Source organism: Osmia lignaria, chromosome 14, assembly GCF_051020975.1.
Source record: "Osmia lignaria lignaria isolate PbOS001 chromosome 14, iyOsmLign1, whole genome shotgun sequence".
Lineage (NCBI taxonomy): Eukaryota > Metazoa > Arthropoda > Insecta > Hymenoptera > Megachilidae > Osmia > Osmia lignaria.
The window spans coordinates 8,551,473-8,571,756 of NC_135045.1; the positions used below are offsets into that span (position 1 = coordinate 8,551,473).

Below are 20,284 nucleotides of genomic sequence, written 5' to 3' on the forward strand. Positions count from 1 at the left end.
ACCTGTCGCGGTCTCACGGCATAATAAGCACGTGCCGTTTCTTTACCTTGCCCAAAGATACTATTCGATGTAACGTGCACCAATGGATATAGCTGAGAAATCTTACCGCCATAAACGACTTTGTTATGTTATGGCGTTTTACAAGGTGTTAACGAGCCATTGATCAAGGCATACAGTAAGAAACTCATTATTTAACGAGCTAAGAAGTACGAAATACACTAATTCTATGCGAAAATGTCCCAAAAACATGTGGGAGTTCAGATTCTCACGCACTTGGAAATTTATATAAAACATAAATACAGAGGTTCCTCGGCTAAAGGGAAGACACATTGTTTCAAGGTTCTTCAGAATTGCTTATTCAAAGAAACCTTTACAACGGTGTTGTAGGGTTGAACGCATTGCTACCTAGGAAAGGATTGCGGTTGCAGTGTTGCCGGAAACGGTCACGGGTTTTAGGCGAACCGAGGGAAACTAAGTATGAAAGGATAACTTTCGTGGCCTTGTAGAGGCATTCAAAGGAGTTCTTCGACGCTTCCGTATTTGGTTAACGAAAAAAAAGAGGTGAAAAAATTGCGGTCTGAAATGCTGTAATCTTTTTGGAAAGTGAAATCTGGTCGACACTTCCTGGTGGAACGACCCACTTTTCAAGGGAAAATGCGTGAACTAGGGTCATCAATTTGAGAGTGTAGAAAATTTGTTGGATAGTTTGTAAAAAAATCGTGAAAGAGTAATCGTATTGTTCTGAATGCATTGTTTTTATCACGAGTTATTGGTCGATTCACTTGGATAGAAACCGATCGTTTCGCGCGTATGTAATCTGGTCGATTAAACGATCGTGACTGAGACGAAACAGGTGCTAGAACTAAAGTTATCGTCACTGTAAAAGATAACGATGCTGATGTATCATTCGCCAAACTTCAATACGCATATTGTTGCTTTCTTTTAGACTATGGACCACTGGAATCCAAATTTCCCGCCAAATATTTTATCATTCAGATCAACACTGATCACAAATTCAGTTTATCAAATAACATCATTCAATGTTCATTCAGCATTTTCAACCCCCCGCAATATAATACCACATCAAGAAAATATGAATAAAATTATTTAAAGAACTCACCGTTTGAAGAACAAGAAGAAGACGTTCACCAAACTTCGCTGATAGAACTAGTAGAAACTCCTCGAGTGCAATGTAGTCGCAAATCCTCTTGAAAGAAACGTGAGGACGAAAGGAGTAGTCGAGAAACTGGTGACGTTTAATGGGTATTACCGACTATGAGCATCGCTAGATACGGAACAAGCGAGCAGATATAAGTAAAAGTGTCTTCACCTCTCGAATCGAATCGAAATGGGGTGCGGGCATCCCGGTCGCGGTTCCGGGATTACCATGGACCCTGCGTCGGCGTCGTTGCACCCTTGCGCGACCGTCACGGCGCAAATTCATCCGGTCCCCCTTTCTCGACCACCTCGTCTCGATGGACGTCCGCCCTAATCCTCCTCTGTCGCCCCATCCTGCCTCCTCTTCCACCGCCGTTGCTACCTCCTGATCCTGTGTGCGTTATGTGCGTCATACAGGGTCGTTTCGGGATCAACCCTCCGCTCAAAGCGCACCCTTACGCGGCGATCCGCCTCGCGTCCGTTTCTCGTCTTTTCGCGCCGCGACCACTCGGCTATTGCTGAAATATTTAAACATGGTTAAGTTGAATGATACACATTTTGAAATTTATAAAATTTATTGCAATTAAGCTTTATTTATGAATGACACGCTATTCGTCATTCGTTTGAATGATTGCCCGGCATTTCTATAACAATGGATACATAGATGGACGCGTGGGCTTCGATAGGGCTGTTTCGAAAGCACAACATGGTACACGAGGCATAAACGCGGCGAGCAATTTTCTTGTAACTAAATGAAAATAAATTCACGACCGACTAATGCCATTCCCTTCGACAGGCTTTGCTCGAACGTTCGTGGGGTTTTATGAACGTAAATTACAGAGCCCCGATGGCCGCCTCCTGCCAACGCCGACACTCTCTGTATTCCATGGGCTTGGTAACTTTTTCAATTTCACGGTCATTGACCTAACCCTTTCTCTACAACCCTCTGCGCTATATCGGGTAAATAACAGATAATAGCAGATTGATCGAAATTAATGGAGAAATTCGATTCTGCAAAGGAAATGAAAGTTCGATGGAACGCGGTCTGATCGTTGTCAAGGTAGAAACTTTACTACTGCCAGAACTTGAAGAAGCATAAAAGAGTTATCTCCTTCACGACTACGACATATCCACGGTTTTACTATTTCCTACTGAATTCACAGACCCATACTAGCCACGATCTCAATTGTTCCTGTTCTTTGTCCCTTCTGTCGTTTCAAATTCTACCAATTTCTAGATGAGATCGACTTCTACCCTCAGCATTAATTAACAGACTATGAAAGATTTTAGAGAAAAGATGTAGACCCAAACATACTCATCTTAAAAATCAATAGAAGAAACAAGGGTTCCTCTAAACAAGCCTTTTCCTCCGTTTCTCAAACACGAACGGCACAGTTTAATGAGTTAATGAGCGACGATAATTTCGTCCCGCGACCTGGCTGCCATAAATCGCCGTGTAAACCTTTTTATCGTCCCTACCGCTACAAACTCGAATATATCATTCGCACCCAATATAAAGAGGATCGGTCGTCATCGAACGACAACAAATAAATAAAAAAATTTTACCAAACCACAACATGTTTCGATAATGATGCGATCTAAGTAGAAAAATAATTGTAATTAAAATTTTTTTTAACACCTCAGTATACAACGGTGGTTGCACTGGTAAGAAGAGATGGTTGTAGTGGTGTAGGCGGAGGCTGGCTGAAGTTGGGTCGATTTTGCCTTTGCCAGCATGGCCGAGACACAGCGAAGGGGGAGGAGAGCTAAGGGTGAAAGCCCGTAGGGCTGTGTGCAAGCCAGAAACACGGTGAACCGAAGGCAACAGCCAATGGTGGTGGAGAGTGAGAGAGGCCAGAGAAACGAAAGCACATGGAAGGGAATTTATGCCGTTGCCTGTCGTCGGAGGTTGGATTGAGAGCCGCGAAGCATAAATAACGACACGTCAACCCCTACCGAGGGGGTAATACTCTCGCCGTGGAACGGAGAATCCAGCCAACGTGCTTAAATTTTATCAAAACGAATCGAAATAATGAATGTCTTGTAAAGTGTTCGGAGCGGCCTGTAACGAAAACTAGAAAATTGATTTCAACCATGATGGTTATCAAAGGAACTATGGTAATTCGCATGATAATAACGCATAGTTTATCACAACCTGGAGACTACATTCCACGATTATCTACTCGCGACCAAACCTCGTCCTCACGGTATACCTTTTTCATAGCTTGTTTAAGATCTCATAAACTACCGCTTACTGAAACTCAAAGTGCTCGAGTCGAAGCGAGGGGTTGATATAGATATGTGACCGCTAAGAAACTGAAAGAATGACTATATAATTTTCATAAAGAACAAATTTTCTCTCACGCCATAGAGATCCGAACAAATCTCCAATTAACACTCGACGTCGAAAATCGTGTTGGGTCATGGTGGTGAATTGAAGCTCGGTAATCAATATAATCCTTTATGTCGACGTTTGCAAAATTACGTTTATCGTTCCCCAGGACGTCCTATATAACACGGTGTTCCTTTAACAGCATCGCTGTATTTCTTCTTATCCCCCTCTTGTCCTTTCCCTTGACGCTCGCCATTGGAATCATTTTCGTTCCTGTTCACGGGCAGCATGAATCCAGTCCGCCCTCGGATAGCCTCGTGTCAGCCAGCCTTAATTCATGGCCATCTTAGTTATCTCGACGAGTTGCCAGTGTCTTCTTATTCCCGTCGGCAGAAAAGGAACGCGACAAAAATTGGAGAAGACACGATTCGACTCGGCCCGTCCCATAAACTAACATTAATTGAAAATCTCGTATACACGCCAACACGGGAGGACAAAGAGACGGTGAACATGGTGGAACGTTCATGTCTACTAGATAACATCGTTAACGATCCTGCCAGCCATATCGAGAATGCTGGAATTATTAGAGCCGACGGATCGTCACTTTGCTGCAACTTTGAGGTTGATCTGAGTTTCATGGGGAATTTTAGGAACTTCAGGATTTTAAGAAGCAATTTTCCATTCAAAGAAAAAGCTCAATTTGAGACGCCAGTATAAGCAAAGAAAGATCCATTTCTCTAGGCAGTAACGATACAGGTAGATATCAAGGCACGCACCAGGGTCCTCCTTTAATCTCGACAATAAAAGAGCCAATAATCCTCGCGAGCAGAATAATCTCGATCCACCCTCGAGATTCGTCGGTGATCAAGTAGAAAGGAGCGAGAGGAAGATAGCAAAGGATGGGTAAGAAAAATCTCTCATGAATAAGGGATGAGACGAAATCCTGTGTAGTTGTGTCAAAGCGAAGAGTCTGAATGACGAACGGAGGCTCGGTTTCGGTGTGCACTGGCCAGCTTACGGCGCCATTAAAATAAAATAAAGCCTTCCTCTGTCTTCCAACTCGCACCCGCCGATGCTCGACTCTCCCTGGTTCTCTCATCTCGCATCCGTTTCTTTTTCTCCCTTTTTATTCTCTATTTTGCTCTTCCTTCGAACCTCAGCCTTGCCTCAACGCCGCAGCCACGTTTCCTTTCAGTCCTCCCTTTTTCGACTTCCTCCTACCATCAGCGTTTTCAGAATACTTGCCAGCGCGGATAGCCAGGGTGTAAACGTAAAATCATTGCTTGGTATACGAGCAGAAGAGCCGTCTACGCGTTCCTCTCGAGAGGGTCCGCGTCGTTCGTACAGATCACGACGCTTATAATAACACTTAACCACCGACAGTGAATAGCCGCAAGTTGCAACTTCTCTTCTTTGTGTTCCTTTCACCCTTTATGCTCTCTTGCACCGACTATCCCTCTTTTGCTTTTCGTTGGTCCTCGTGGTTACTTTTGATTTTGACAGCAAACTGCATTTTTCACTCCATAGTTCAATTTAATGATGTATTAATCAATGTATAAAATCAGCTAATTCTATAGGGAAACGGCTTTAGTCTTATCGAGGAAGTAAGAGGACGAAGTGAAAGATAAGAGACAAGAACGACGCTCTCTGCTCAAGAACCTATTTCATACGAACGAACGGAATGATTCTATTAGCGATACCATTAACGAGTCGGGTTTATTATGCTTGACGCTCGGTTTTATAGTTATAACTCGGGCCACGTTCGTTTTCCATTCCCCTCCGGATACTTGGACGTCACGATAGGGGATGACTGGCACCAATTAGGCTCGATATAGATGTAACTCGCGATATCTGCTTTTCGATTCGAGGGAAAGCAAAGTTTATCGTCGGATCGACTCGGATTCTCCCCTCTAGCCCCTTTAATTATTTATACAGGATGTTTCAATAAAACAGTTCCTGTTCAAACGAATAATAATTAATTTCTTCAGCTCTTGAAAGAAAAATTAATACTACGCAATGATGGCTGTTAAGTAAGCCAGGAATTTTCGCGAAAATAAGTAAGAGCTTCGAGACAAGCTCAGAAAAGAAGCGACTAAACATTCCGCGGGGATGAACGCGCGTTTAGTTTAGGACGTTGAGAACAGGGGATGGATGGCTGAGTTAACAATCCACGCAGGGGTGGGATTTGTATGTTTAAGGGCGGTAACGACTAGAAGGGAGAGAAAAGTAATGTCCTGGTCTGGAAGACGAAAAGCTAGGTCCACGAGGAGAGTGAAATACTCCGGATATTAGAAACGTACACGCAAACTCAGACCACATGTACGCTCTATAAGGGTTGCTCCGCAACTTCCATTTCCTCTCGTAAATCTTGTCGCTGGTTTTTGCGCGCTATTCCCCTCCTGTACCTACATTGTGTATATTAAGTCTGATGGAAAAATCTGTAATATCCCGTGCAGACATGATTCGTTTCTGTTCTAAATGTCGTCAGGTAGTCTTCTCTTATTGTTGCTTTTACAGTTTCTCAGCGATATGAAAAGACTTTATTTATTAGAGGTACCAATGATCACTGCTAGCAGTTTCAATTCTTCAAGTAGTTAAAAAATGAAAACGGGAGAAAAATACTCGAGATAATTTGCAACAGAATTCAAAGATAACTCGTTATTATTCCTGAGGGGGATCTTTAAAGCGTGAAGAATATAAGGGGTGGTTTTACAACCCTGGTTACAACGCAATTATCTTTGTCGGTTTCAGATTAAACGAACAAACGGAAGTTTCCTTATCGAATATAAAATAGTATTAAATATTTTCGAATAAAGTTAGTCTTCGATTCATAGATAACACTTACTGATACCAACTAACAATTCTTCGGCACACTGATCAATTTCACCTGTCTTCTCTCATCAGCCATTGATAACATTTAGAAACGAAAAACGATGTTTCTTCAAGTCAGCAATGTAACGACGATCCAAGTATTGTTTCACGGAAGTCGATCTAACCGAAGCGTGCTCGTTCAACTGGTCGTTTGATGGGCAATAGACACTCGGTGACCGTTCGACCGGTCATCCAACAACGGACGACCGTCTCTCCTTCTCCTTCTCGATTATTTTTGTTGTCGTCGTAAATCCTTTTAAACGCGCCACTCTTCTGGATCTTCCACGTATGTCCACACCTAGCTACATCTCCCTCGACGACTATCGTCTCTCCTTGATGTCTCACTTAGCCATTCGTTGGCAATCGTTTTACCGATACACACGCATGCACATCGCCCGACAAGTGATACATTTCGCGAACGATTACGAGCCTCGATAGTTTTCATCTTAACCACCAGCTTTACCTGTTCACGTTTCGCTTCTTTACGCTGCGAAAATACGACTGCCTAACCTTCTGCCACCGAGAACATAATCGACCCTCCGTTGAACCACAGGGAAGCTGATTTCACCACGTTTACTCTCGAGTTTCTATTTTTTTTTCTCTTTTGGTTTGTTGTTGTGAGTTATGGTGGATGGTGTGAGCTGGGTCTTTACTGACTACGTATGATTTTAGGGTTTCAATTCGTTTCCATTCCTATTTTATTTCCCTTGGTTAGATATTGTTGATATTATTCTTCTTTCATATATTAGATGAAACGAAATGTTCGAAAGAGATATGCTTCTACGGATTTTCGAAGTGAATTTGGAAGCACTAGAAGGAATCTTACGTCTGGAAAGCATACAGCAGTAAAGTAGGTAGCCAGAAGGTTTCCAATGACCTTAATTAGTTTATTGGTAGGGATTACGTTTTGGTCGGTCAGTGAAAAGCCCTTTTTTTCTATCTTCCGGGATCAAAGGCTGTCGGTCGAAACGTTTCCGCGTTCCTTATTGTCGGCTGTTTGAGGTTTTCTAGACGGTCCAGATAGTTTCACTCGCTTTCGAAAGGAATAAAAGGACAATGGTATCTGGAATCGTCTTGAAACTTCTACTGGTTTGCGTTTATACGTAACTTTTTTTCTTATTCTTTAAAAAGTATTTATTCTTTAATAATTTTTCATTACTCTCATGAATGTAACCTTCTTGTTATTAAAATCAACAAGAAAAAGGTTTAACGGGGACGAACCTGGCACCCTCTGCGTCCGTGATATATTCCGTCATAAAACTGTATGTATAAATATTTCGAAGCAAATCGTGCGTGAGAAAAGGGATTACCAAAGCCATGTGTGTCTTCCCGCCGCCACTTTGAGCTTGAAAAAACGAACGGAAAAAAAGAGAAAAGAAACAGAACACTGGTCGACAAAGTGGCTTCCAGCGGGTAAAATAGTTCGCCACTCCCACGGGGGTTGTGGAACTTGAAGCTGTTAAAAAAATGTTGAAATCCCACCCACTGTACGGTTTCAGCTCGCCATTACAAATAATTCGAAACCAGTTCCCATCGAGGACCACGAATCGCTCTTGTCGGGTGTGTCACTACGTTTTAATGCCCTCTTCAGCGTCTAGAACGGAACCGCGGTGTCCCATGGTCGTTCGAGTAAAATCGTTAAAGTGTCTTATCTGTAGCTCGAAAATTCCATTGAAAAAGAAAAAAGAAAACGAGCCGCTCGACCAGAACCAGACCTGCATGATCGTACTTTTGCTTCGTTCCTTCATTTTGTCTTTCCGTTTCGCTTCAAAAGTATCGCTTGAAGAGACCGTCGGATACCGGATGTTTTAAATATAAATTGTTGTAACTTTCAAGACGCTCGTAATGTGAAATTTCGTGAAAATCTTGTCCAATTCCTCTGATAATATACATCTCTGCTGATATTCTGTTACAACAACTCGAGTATACCTCCATTGCAAGAACTATAAAATGGAAACGGTAGAGGCAGAAGAAAAAAGATACGCGCGAAGAAGAAAGATGGATGGGGGCCTAAAAAGCCAGTTCGAAAACGAATCAGAAAAAAAGGAAACGAGAGAGTAGTAAAAGGATGAGCAAGCGGCCGCCAAGGAGATCCCGCGAGTAGATAATTGTGTAAGTGGATCCTGCTCAGTTTCTTCCCCTTGAAAAGAGATTATTCCAACGGAATAATTTGGAGGATCTACTCGTAGCGTTAACGAAATGCATTGCTATAAATTTTAATCCGATTCTTCGGTATATCGAATAAATTTCTGAAATCTCGTCCATGGATGGATAACTGTAGGTCCACGAGATCGAGCTCCAGAGAACGAGACGCATCTTCCTCGTATAGTTCACAACCTACACAGGCAGTGTGATGCAGCGGTAGCATTTATGAGCATCGCCAGCGTGAATATTTATGCGAGGACCATTATCGTCTACATAATAGCGGGTATGGCGAACACGGATAAGCGAGCCTCGAACCTTACGCACGAGGAGTCGCGTCTCAGGGCCGTAGCGAGAATTATAATACTTCATGAACTTTTGTACGATTGCTTTTGTATAATGATTGCTCCTGTACTAATTATCAAACAACTCAATTGGTGTAGAATTTAGATACTTAAAGCCAAATAAAATAGAACCAGAAGTTTTAAGTCCTAAAAGCTCTCAATCCAAAAAGCTATCTCGTTCTTAAACTTCTAACATAGCACTAAGAATATCTAATCTGAAGAATTTACTAATATCTTAAACAGAAGCTGAAGAGCCTCCATATCTTTCTAAAAATTTCCAGTCTCCAGGTTCCACTAAAGTCTCCCTAATTCGACCTCGTTACACCGCCAAAGAAACCTTCTCATCCATCCCTAAAAAGGTAGGCATCATAAATAACCCTAGCGACAGAATTTCCTCTCTTTCAAAAACCTTATTTTATCCACTTCGTTTTCCATGTCAGAAGATGTGTACGCCATTTTCTTGAAACCTGATTCGACTCCGGTTCTCCACCCTGAACGAAGGTTAATCGGTAAACCGCTTTGAAAATTTGATCCCTTCTCCTACGGTCCTGAAAACGCCCATGGCACCAGCTGGTTGGAGAACCATGGAGCACCGCGGTTGGTATCTGTCCAGAGGAGATACGAAACGCCCATGGTGTTCATGGTAAGCGGCATGTAAGGCCAAGATCCTAAATCACATTTGACTCTGGTAATAGGATTGCTTGGAAAGCCTAAACCCTCGAGGAATGAAATCTGTCTGATAGTAAATCTACCTCTTCCTACACCTCCACCTCCTTCGTATTCTCCTCCATCTTCCCTTTTCTTCCGTCCCCTCCCTAAATTCATCGCGGTTCAACGTATCATTTGATGCATGCATGCATTCCATGCTCGTCAAATAAAATGAAGAATAATCGGAAAATATCTCGGTGATTTGGAAAACGAATTTGAAAAGATTCTTCGAAGGTTCGGAAGCTTTGAGCAAAAAAGTGAAATCTTCAAACTTGAAGATCCTTTTTCCCAGCTCCTCATAAAACCCTTCCGCGCTGCCAGGAAGTGAAAACAGGATGGAATGTAGGCCAACGGGTCAGTTTTTTTTTTTTCTTTGCCGAAATAACAAACGATGAAAATTCTAGGCACTCCGCAAGATGTTCTGTAGCCGGGATAAAAGGCGCGACGGAAGATGAACAGAAACGGGTCATCCTTTCGGCGAAGAAAATTGGAAGAAAAATTCCAACCGGAAGAGAAACTAACGAAATATCCCCGTTAAAGAAAACATTTCCATTTACTTGAAATACTTGACGGAAAGGCCGTCTTAGTAAAATAAACTTTTGCTTTATTTTGACAAATTCAGCCATGATTGCTGTAATGAATGCTATTAACAAATTATATAAGAAACTTTTTAAATTGATAAAGAACACCTCGTTACTCACCATGGAAAGAACAAAATCCATAGAAAATAGAATAAAGAAGAACTCCAACTCGTGTACCGGACATACTCATCGGCAAGACTCGTGGCGTCTCGTTTCACGTGTTAATAAATAGCCAGGTTATTACCGGCAAGCTAATTCCTCAGTCACTCTCTTCATTTAACGAAGCCAATTATGGGAGGTATAAATGTAAGCACTTAATAGTTGTATACACAAGCGCACGCGCGAAATTCTGCTGTTAAACCGTGACCAAATCACGAAACGTCATCATTTTAAGGGTAAGAACTAACTCACCCTCCATTCAAACAAACGGTATTCCTTTCTTGTACGTATAGGATCATTAGGAGGAAAGATTTATGATTTTGGAAGATAACTAGTCATCAAAGATTTCGAATCTAATACAACTCAGAGATGATCGACGAAAAAAACTATTGAATTGAGATGGAAAGAAGAAAGTGGACGTTACGTTAGATGAATGATCAAAATGGCACTGAAACGTCTCGATACCCCGTTCGTGTATCATACATTCGGCGCTCCCGAGTAAGACTGAAACCGCCGCGAGCGGTTCATGCTTAAGCAACTGCTCCGCTTAATTGCCGCCATGATACTTTTATTGTACGTTAATTCCGTGATTGTCGTTACGAAATCAATTTGCCACGATACTCGAGCCCTCGTAAAATTTATTTTAATGCGTATTATAAAAACAGCGTTGCTCACGTGGCTCCCCTGCATCGATACACCACGGGTTTTCTTCGTCACTATGTCGGCAACTGTACTTTTACTTAAGTTAACACTCATAAAGTCGTCTATGGGTCTTTTTACACCTAGAAATCAATTATAGAAGACCGACAAATATTTTAGAAGAATTTCATAAGTTAGACACGGAGGAAAGAGATTATAAAGTGCGGGTCTAAGAAGACTTAGCGACGGCCGTTCGTGTAGCCACTTTGATGATGAAAAAAAGAAGATTATTCTTAAGAGTACCTCATATTTGACATGAAACATCCTCAAAAAAGCGTTGATTTCCCATTTTGTGGAGGTTACACGACGGAACTATGGAACGCAATGCAGTTACACGTGTTGCTCGCGAACAACTGATGATTCGCGGCGGCTTCAAATCGTTCATGGTCCGAGGCTCGTCGCCGGTTGTTTGTTCGACGAATTAACACGGCTCTCGAACAAACACGCGGCTCAACTTTAAAAGCTCCCTAGCTCGAACCTCACGAACAACCTTCGTTGGTAGCCTTCGAGCTAGCCGTCGCCTTTTATTTTCTTTCTTTCGAATGGAAACATGGCTGATGAAATTCGTCGAACGAGGAAAAGTAAATATCGCGACTGCTTCGGGACCCGATGCTTCCTCTCGTGAAACTCGGACGTCAACATTGGGCGACACTTTGAACTTGTATCTCGAATGTAATATTGAATTTAGAATAAACCTATTGTTGGAAATGAAAAGCTTTCAAAGTTTCATATTTTCATTGTAATCCGCAGTATTTAGATTATTAAAACAATTATAATAATATTTCAAAGTTTTGAAACCATCAAAAAATGAAAAAAAATTTACATAGTACAATTAAATATAATTGTATACTATAATAGAAAGTGTATAGTCTAAAACGAAAAAGAATAAGCCACTATAAACCTCATTGAAAGTTGCATCTGATTGTGTGCGTTCATAATGTTTGAATGCACTTTGGTAACAGGAAGTGCATAATCTACAGAACTGCCCCCTCGTGTCGTTTCCTTAAGCTTATTTTATTTACGGTCTTATGAACAGTCGATAATATAGAATCTCTGTACCTTCTACAGACATATACAATTCCTACTATTCTAATTTATATAATTTTTGCTTAAATTTTAAAAAATGAATTCCACTATTTTCTATTAAATAAACTTATTATTCTCACTAACACTCAACATGAAGGATAATATCTAATACAAAGATAATTATAATAAAATTATAATAAAATCGTTATTTCCTGTACACATATTTGTTATCACTGTTTTTTCAAAAAATTAATCAATTAGTAAATTCTGAAAGAATAAATGTTTGTTAAGTTATCATAGAAGGATAAGGATGCAATACTAAACTTGGACGACTGAACTAAGATTTTGGACAAATTCTTTTTTACAACAAAATAACATTAAGTATTAAGCCTTCTGAGGCACGTCGTACAGGACCATCTAAAAAGAAGTATAGGCTGTTAAAGGCTACCAGTTATTACCGCCCATAAAATTTTACGAACCGAAAATATCAAGTCCACTCTACGAACGATAGTGCTCTTTGACTCTCTTCCGGTATCCTCGGAAGATGGAAACTCTGTACCAAAATAACTTTAGAAAAATTCTTTCTAACACATCGGTAAACTTAATAAACCAGATCGGCTCATTAATTATGTTCAATAACGTGTGAAAATAATAGCTTTACATCATTTCAGAGTTTAATCGTTGTATTCAAATTTTTTAATCGAAAATAAAAAACAATGGTTTTTATAAACGTGACAGATATCAATCTTAAGTATCTGATAATTAAATGTCTGAAGATCATTATCGAAGAAAAACGACAACCTGAAGAGTGCACTTCAAAACTTTCCTGTAAGAACGTTTGATTTCGATTCCGATTGATGAATTTTACGATTAAGAGACGATTGCTGTGTCGAAAGAACAGCGAATGTTACTTTTATCGATTCCACGGATAAACTGATTGAACCAACTGACGATTCAGCAGCTGCTACCTCATCGGTTGCTGAAGAAGGAGGGTCAGCACCCTGACGCTTTTAGGGAGAGACATATTGGCGGACATTACTACCAGAGAAGAAGCAGCTTCTGCGATCGTTTCCAAGGAAACTAAAGACATTAGCGTGTCAGAGAGACCGTAATAAACGGTTCATTCTCGGTGAACTGGTCCCATGACGTTCTTGCGTGGACATTTTCTCTTGGTTACCACTTCAAATACAAAATGGAACACATGCATCGAATGTTGCGCGAAATCACGATAATAATAGTGAATTAACACGTTATCACAATGAAAGTCCAATTCCAATTTATTATCTTTAATAATTAGAATTATACCGTTAATTAGAAGTTATAAATTTCTTATTTTCCACCGGGGCGAAGACTTTTCTCATTATTCTTTAGAGCACGTTTTACAACAGTTCGTTCCATTATTTCGTCTTCTTTTTTCTTCCGTTTCGTTCAAGATATTTTAGACTGACCGTCATATAGGTGCAATAAAATGGTAACTATGACGGTCCATTCATCCGAATCCTTTCGTTGAAAGAATTTCACGTCTCTGGCACGGTTTCTTCAGATACGCATCCCCACGGTGTTATATCTTCAAATTTTAGCTATGGTTTTCCTTCAGCCTTCTTTTATTGCCTTTTTTACCTTTTTTCGGTTCAGTTTTCGTCTACGATTCTCCTCGGTACCAGTCCGTTTCTATTCTGCGGTCGAGTCAGAAGTTTGTTGCGCAACATTCGGTATTTTTTGTCCAAAAAGTGTTAAATATTTGTGTTTTGCTTTTTTAATAAACTCTCTTCTACGTGATCAGTGACATTCCCAAAGAATAGTGATTATTGGATGATAAGGATAAAAGTGATTATAAACTCTTGTGATTAAAAGGTTTATATTTAAAAGTACTTCTGAAAAATGATTGTGAGATGACTACGACGATAGTAACATAGCTTCCCTCAGTAAAATTGCACAAATGAAACAATGACATCAGTACTGTTTAAATAAAACTTGCTTTCACAGAACTACACATATGAAAATTAAAACATTGTTAAGAAAATCACGAACTTCATAAAAGAAAAATATGCAGCAAAGACACTAAATGACTATAAATGTTAAAATGTGTGTGAATTTTAATAAAATGACTAAATTTTGTGTAATATAAGGCAAGAGAGTGAGATTGCGTTTCGCCATTTCTGGCCAGGGTGAAATTATCGAATTTCTCCGAGGGGTTGCATCTCTCCCGCCTCTGGATCAACATGGCTGCTCTAGTAACCATGGTAACACCATCTGACCATCGTATAAACCTCGTGAAACTCATGCATTGGGAACAGAAGGGGCGGTACGAAAAGAGGGTGAAACTATCGCGAAGGGTGTGCTCGAGAAGAAGTGGTACAACAAAATATTCTTGGCCATGCGTCAGCCATTAAAAGGCAGATCATATATTACTTATTAATTTTCCTGAAATTTCGTGCCATGACTAATCGAGAAACCATGAGAAGAATGTCTTAAAATGTTAGTATTATAGACGATTATTTAAAAATTTCACAAAAGAATATTTTAGATTAGATACGGCAAATGGACGCTTTTAAGGCATAGATAAACTAACACAGTTCGATGACATACAGGGATTGTAAAATGACTCTTATTTTACATCAATTCGATAGTTAAAATCTGACGAAGATGACTACATAAATGATTCATTGATATCCTTAATACAAAATGATTGATGATTAGCTACAGCAGACAATGATTCAAAGTAAAATTCATGTAATTCTCCTTCATAAATTTCAATAAACACATTCCTCGATGAATGCCATTAATAATATAATGAAATATTCACAAAAGGATTTCATTTTAGATAGAAATTTTAGATTTATTCTTTTCATTCATAATCAACTCGCTTATAATAATCACCACATTATTCCACAAGCAAACGAAAAGGAACGCATAGCAATTTTCGAAATGGACACGATAAAAGCCTATATCTTTTCCTTTCGCTCGATAGACTATCCAGCAAATGGATCGCCAAGATGAATATCGTTTTCTCCCCATGTGTTCTAAGAGATGATGAAAAAACGAGTTTCCGTAAAGGTAGGAATTTGCAATACAACCGAGTTTATTGGACAGTAAAGGCAAAGCAGCGAACGTTGCGTTTTTCGAATGATAAAAGCAGCCTGGTGACTAGATAAAAATTCCCAAGTGGTACCGTAAAATGTACCCGCAACACCCTCCACGAGAATCATAAATAAATTCTGGATACTCACAGAGGCCTGTAAACACCGGCCTATCATTGCGATACTAAAATTATAAATCGACAATCAAGATGCGGTATCACGCGTAACACGAGCATGGGCGGGCAACAACTTGAATTTCAGATACGAGATTTCATTTTAAAAAAGGGAATAAAAGGAGGATCCGCGGATTGTGGTTTGTTTCATTTGATTTACATTCACATGTATCAGTTACCAAGCTGTTAAAAACATTTTCTGATATTCACATCTCTTAGAAGAAGGATTAATTGTTACTGACCATTATAATTGCGAAAAATCATTAATAATGTTGCCACACACATTCTTACTTTTGTATTATAAAAGAAACTCACTCATATTCGTCTACCAAAAGCATAATATGATCAATGTAGAATTTTGTTGATCTTTCCCACTGGAATATTCTTAAAAATCAATATCTCCATAAAAGAAAAATTATTTAAATTGAATAGTACCATAGAAGTACCTTCAAATCTCAATTACCTATTAAAAATTCATTTCTAAACATAAATCAAAATAGAGGAAACCACCATGTTTACAACAGGACCTATATAATTTATTGGATTACTCGTATATGTTCCAATTTATAAAAAATACATTTACATACATTTTTTATATAATATTCTACCGTTGTAACGAATCTACGTACAATCTAAAGACTCCCTTTTCTGCCGACTAAAGATATTGGTCCCGAGCTACTATAAAATGTAAGGAAGAAGTTACGATACATGGACCAATCGCGTGTTCTCCTTCAGGGGTTGCTACCGAGAAACGGGTGTCTCGTTGCAAACCATAAACCCTTCAATAGACCAATGGGAGCCTCCCTTCGGACACCCCAACCCTCACTTTTCAAAGCCCGCTCGTTCTAAACGTAATGGCTGAGCATCTCGCAGCTGATATACTTCAACGACTTTCATCAAAAGTTAAGTTGTCTTAAATTAATCTCGTAAAAAGCGATCACAAAGAATGACGGACGAAAGCAGGTTCGTTAGACGAAAAAATAAAAGACTACAGTTTCGTTGAACCAAAGAAAACAGAATAGAAAGTGATTTATCTGTGTGTTTTGTTGAAAGTATTGTTGCAACAAAGTTATATAAACATAACTATTACCATATGGGTGCATATATTGAATTTCATTTAATTTATGGCAATAATTCAAAGTTTATAAAAATAAATGAAGCATGAAATATGCAAAATAATCAGTAAGTTAACTTACCCTTATGTTCGTTGATGTGCATGATTTTGAAGGTTGGAATTATAGCTGCTCAATTGTGGACCCCTTACTCGAGTAAGTACATCTAAAATAACATATGATTTATGTAACAATTTGTTGTAAAAGCATAGTATGAATAATGTTTATCATTAAAATATACGGTAATACATATACGGTAGTATATTTTATGATAATAAATACTTAATGATACGAAACACTGAGCGTTCCATTAAAAATTAGTAATTTATATTCTCGAGGAAATAATTGTGTGAATAGTTAAAATACTTTTGCAAAATAGAAATAGAAACATTAATAAACAGATGTACATTTTTCACGTTGCAATGTGCCAACAGCTTATTTTAAATTCTCATTGTTTAACCCTTAAAGTTACCAAATAATTAAAAAAATAATGCAGAAAATACTTACGATTAACGACACCAATAATAACGAAGATTCACTTATGTGTTATATTTTACTCAACACCATAAATTATAACGAATAAGTTTATTTATTTGTCTGAATCTAGAAATTTGAACACTGTTAAAATGTCGGACTAACTGCACAAAATATGCTTCTACAAATTCGATTTTTAGAAGTACATATCGTACAATTAGATTCGATTACTCGAAATATCGATTAGTATTAAGTTCCGTCTGTCGTTGACAGAGGGTGCTTCCGGTCACCTATGGATGGATCTATTATTGAATAGAATTTTTAGTTGAGTGAAAAATGTTGCTATCGCGAAGTGCAAGAATTTTGAAAAATGCATATCAACTTAAAGGACACAAAAATGTTGCAGTAAATTTAAATCGATCCCATTATGAGTATGTTAACACATATATTACATAATCTTTTTAAAAGTAGGGTTATGTTTTTATCGTTTTACATTAATTAATAATATTTCGAATACTTAAGTTTAGTGCATGAATGTAAATAATAAGTATTCTAATTATGTTTATTTCAGTCAGATTTTTTCAGCCCTTTAAATTGCTTTTCTCTCAAATTTAATTTAGTTTTTAGTTGAAGAATGTTAAACATGTAAATTTATTAGATGGAGTTATCGTTCTGTACCTCCACGAGATACGAAATGGGTAATAACAACTGAGATAGTTGCTGGTATAGGATGGTGGTGGATTCTGTATTCTTTCTGGCACCACAGTGACCATGTTTTTGTAAGTAACAATCATTTTTTATTTACATTCTAAGCTACAATAGATTATATAATTTACTTTTTATATATTTAGGGAGAATTTGAGTATCCACATCCAGATGATTGGACTGATGAAGAGTTAGGAATTCCTCCAGATGAATGAATGATAAATAGGATTTCTGTATATGTACAAAATACATGAGGTTTCATATACACTAGTGGATTTATATCTTTTTGTTCCTTGAACCAAAGCAGATATATCTGATATATCAGATATATTAGTTGGCATGTAGCTAATTTGTATAGTACTGTTCTAATAAATATATCAAATAAATTATATGATTAAAAAATTAAGTTTTTTTACAATATCATCTTATTAAGTAATATGTGAAAATGAAATGTAAAATTAAAAACAATATATTACGAACTATACCCGTCTTAACTATACCTCTCTTATTATCTATATCATAAAAAATTAATTTTTTCAAACAGATATTTCAATCTGAAAGTAGCTATTAGTCTGCCCTATTCATTATCGCGAAAGATAACTTTTAGATAGGAATTTATAGGTGCGACGAGTTGTTAAATCGATAAATCTCATGCACGGATTGTCAGATTGCGAATATCGTTCGTAATTACAAAAAAGACGAAAAATTTATTGTGCTTTCGATAAGTTTCGCTTTTCTGAACTGTTTAATAAAAAAATACTTCTCATGGATATTAAACAAGATTCTGCTAGAGAAACGTTGCAAGAAACTTCTAATAATGGAGGCGGTGATACGGTACATTCATTTATCAAACAAATATAATTGCTACTAATGTATAAGAGCAATATTTCTTTAAATAAATTTCCACATAGCGAGCTATACCATGCCCGATGATGGAATCTACAGACAATGCAGCAGAAAAACCACCCCCTTATCTTCCTCAACCAGGAGATGAACTTCCGGCAAAACTGGATGCACAGATGGATGCAATTGGTCCATGGGCAACAGGTCGCGTAAAATATACTCCGGAAGATGGTTTAACAGGAGTTAGACCTGTTGCCGACCGATATTCGATAACTCAATTTGGAGCACCCCAATGGAGAGCTAATAATATGAGATTCTTTCAACAATCGAACGAAAAAATTCAGGATGCACAGTGCGTAAACGAGCCCTATCCCTTTATGACAAATTTTGTAACAATTTAGTCCTAAGAAGTGTGAAACAAGAGCAGCTTTCCTTTCATTTAGACTTGCTATAAGCAAAGCGAGGCGCTGTGTCGATCAATCATACAGAGAAGCGGATAAAATTCAACTCCAATCGACGGATCATTTGAAAACTCGAGCAGGGTTGGTGTATCGTTGGAAAATCGATCTGGAACACGTGTTAAAAGATATCACGGAAGAGATAGAATCATTGGAGGCTGAACATCGACGAGTAAAGCAATCTTTATCGGTCCTCACCATTCCTGAATCAATCGCTGGAGAATTTTTACAATTGCGCTCCAAGCGATTGGAATCTGACCTTATTCGCGATGAAGTTGAAGAGGAACTTACAAAAGTTAATAAATATTTAAATCCCACACCTTTCATGTGCAACAGCCTAATAATTATTGACGAATTATTATCGTAGGAAGTAGCCCTTTGTTCAGAAATACGTGATTTGCTTGGTAGAACCCGGGACCAAATAGAAATGCAATTAACTGAATTAAAAGCAGCTAAAGTCAGATTAGAAGTCGATTGGACCGATAAAACTGATGCTTATGATATCGACGCTGAATGTATCAAACTGAAAAATGACTCTCCTCTCATATTATGGAAACCCGGAGCCACGAGATTTCCAGGAGAGTGCGTATCACCATTAATTCATCAAGAAACTTTATTAGAAATATATTTTATAAAATCTGTTCAATAGACAATCGACACCTTCGAGTTATGAACATTTCACTCGAGAAAGTTTATCCCAGGGAGAAACAGCCAGACAGAGATCTATAAACTTAAGATCCACCTTGGATGCTATATACAAGAATTCGATAAAAGATCTACGAGATCAAGCGACTCGTGTAGATGTAGCTCTAGGTGAAAAGATTAAACTTACGGAGGAAGTGTGTCAACAATTAGAAAAGGAATTACTTCATGTAAGTTTAGCTTTTCTCCATAGGTACATTACGATACAAGAGAGAAATTCTCTGTTTTTCAGTGTTTGTACGAATTGGCAAATACGGAAAAAGCGATAGAAGAGCTTCGTCGTTCAACACGAGGATTAGATTGCGCCATGAAGGTAGCACAGACCCGATTAGCGAACAGATTACAACGACGTAACGTGGAAAGCTGTCGAGACACTCCTCAATTCGCGTATGTACTAACATATCTAATCGTATGAGAAAAAACGAAACGTACGTAAGAAACTTGACAAGATACGTTTTGTTTAGTCTCATAGATGAAGTGAAATTGCTTAATGAACGCACATCGGCTATGCTAGCAGAATTAAAACGAGCCGAGGAGACTCAAGCGGGCTTAGTTAAAGCGAGAAGCGATCTTGAACGAGAAATAATCGTGAAACGTAAAACGTTGTATATAGATAAAGAACGTGGACAAATGTTGCGTTCGTTTTATCCTTCGGCCGCGGCTCTTTCAGGATTTTAATCATTTTTCAAGAAGGTATGATATACAATACAAAAGAGA

General features: G+C 38.5%; 2 protein-coding genes and 1 long non-coding RNA gene across 3 annotated transcripts; 2 read left to right on the top strand and 1 right to left on the bottom strand.

Annotated features, from left to right (window-relative positions):
• Window positions 1-1,137: 1,137 nt before the first annotated feature.
• LOC117605527 (uncharacterized) lies at window positions 1,138-17,057 on the bottom strand. Its single transcript, XR_004581722.2, has 3 exons — window positions 16,893-17,057; window positions 16,470-16,551; window positions 1,138-1,676 (listed from the first exon to the last, which is right to left on the bottom strand). It is a non-coding gene; the product is annotated as an uncharacterized LOC117605527 (long non-coding RNA).
• A 49-nt stretch (window positions 17,058-17,106) lies between these two features.
• Ndufb2 (NADH dehydrogenase (ubiquinone) 1 beta subcomplex, 2, 8kDa) lies at window positions 17,107-17,829 on the top strand. The gene is made up of 3 exons (XM_034326950.2): window positions 17,107-17,290; window positions 17,518-17,638; window positions 17,711-17,829. The coding sequence occupies exons 1-3, from the start codon at window positions 17,196-17,198 to the stop codon at window positions 17,777-17,779; spliced, it is 285 nt and encodes a 94-aa protein (XP_034182841.1). The 5' UTR covers window positions 17,107-17,195; the 3' UTR covers window positions 17,780-17,829.
• A 374-nt stretch (window positions 17,830-18,203) lies between these two features.
• On the top strand, window positions 18,204-20,245 carry Tektin-A (Tektin A). The gene is made up of 7 exons (XM_034326947.2): window positions 18,204-18,398; window positions 18,476-18,759; window positions 18,851-19,160; window positions 19,233-19,447; window positions 19,515-19,737; window positions 19,800-19,954; window positions 20,032-20,245. Exons 1-7 carry the CDS (start codon window positions 18,330-18,332, stop codon window positions 20,243-20,245), a joined length of 1,470 nt encoding a protein of 489 aa, XP_034182838.2. The 5' UTR covers window positions 18,204-18,329.
• The last annotated feature ends 39 nt before the right edge of the window (window positions 20,246-20,284 follow it).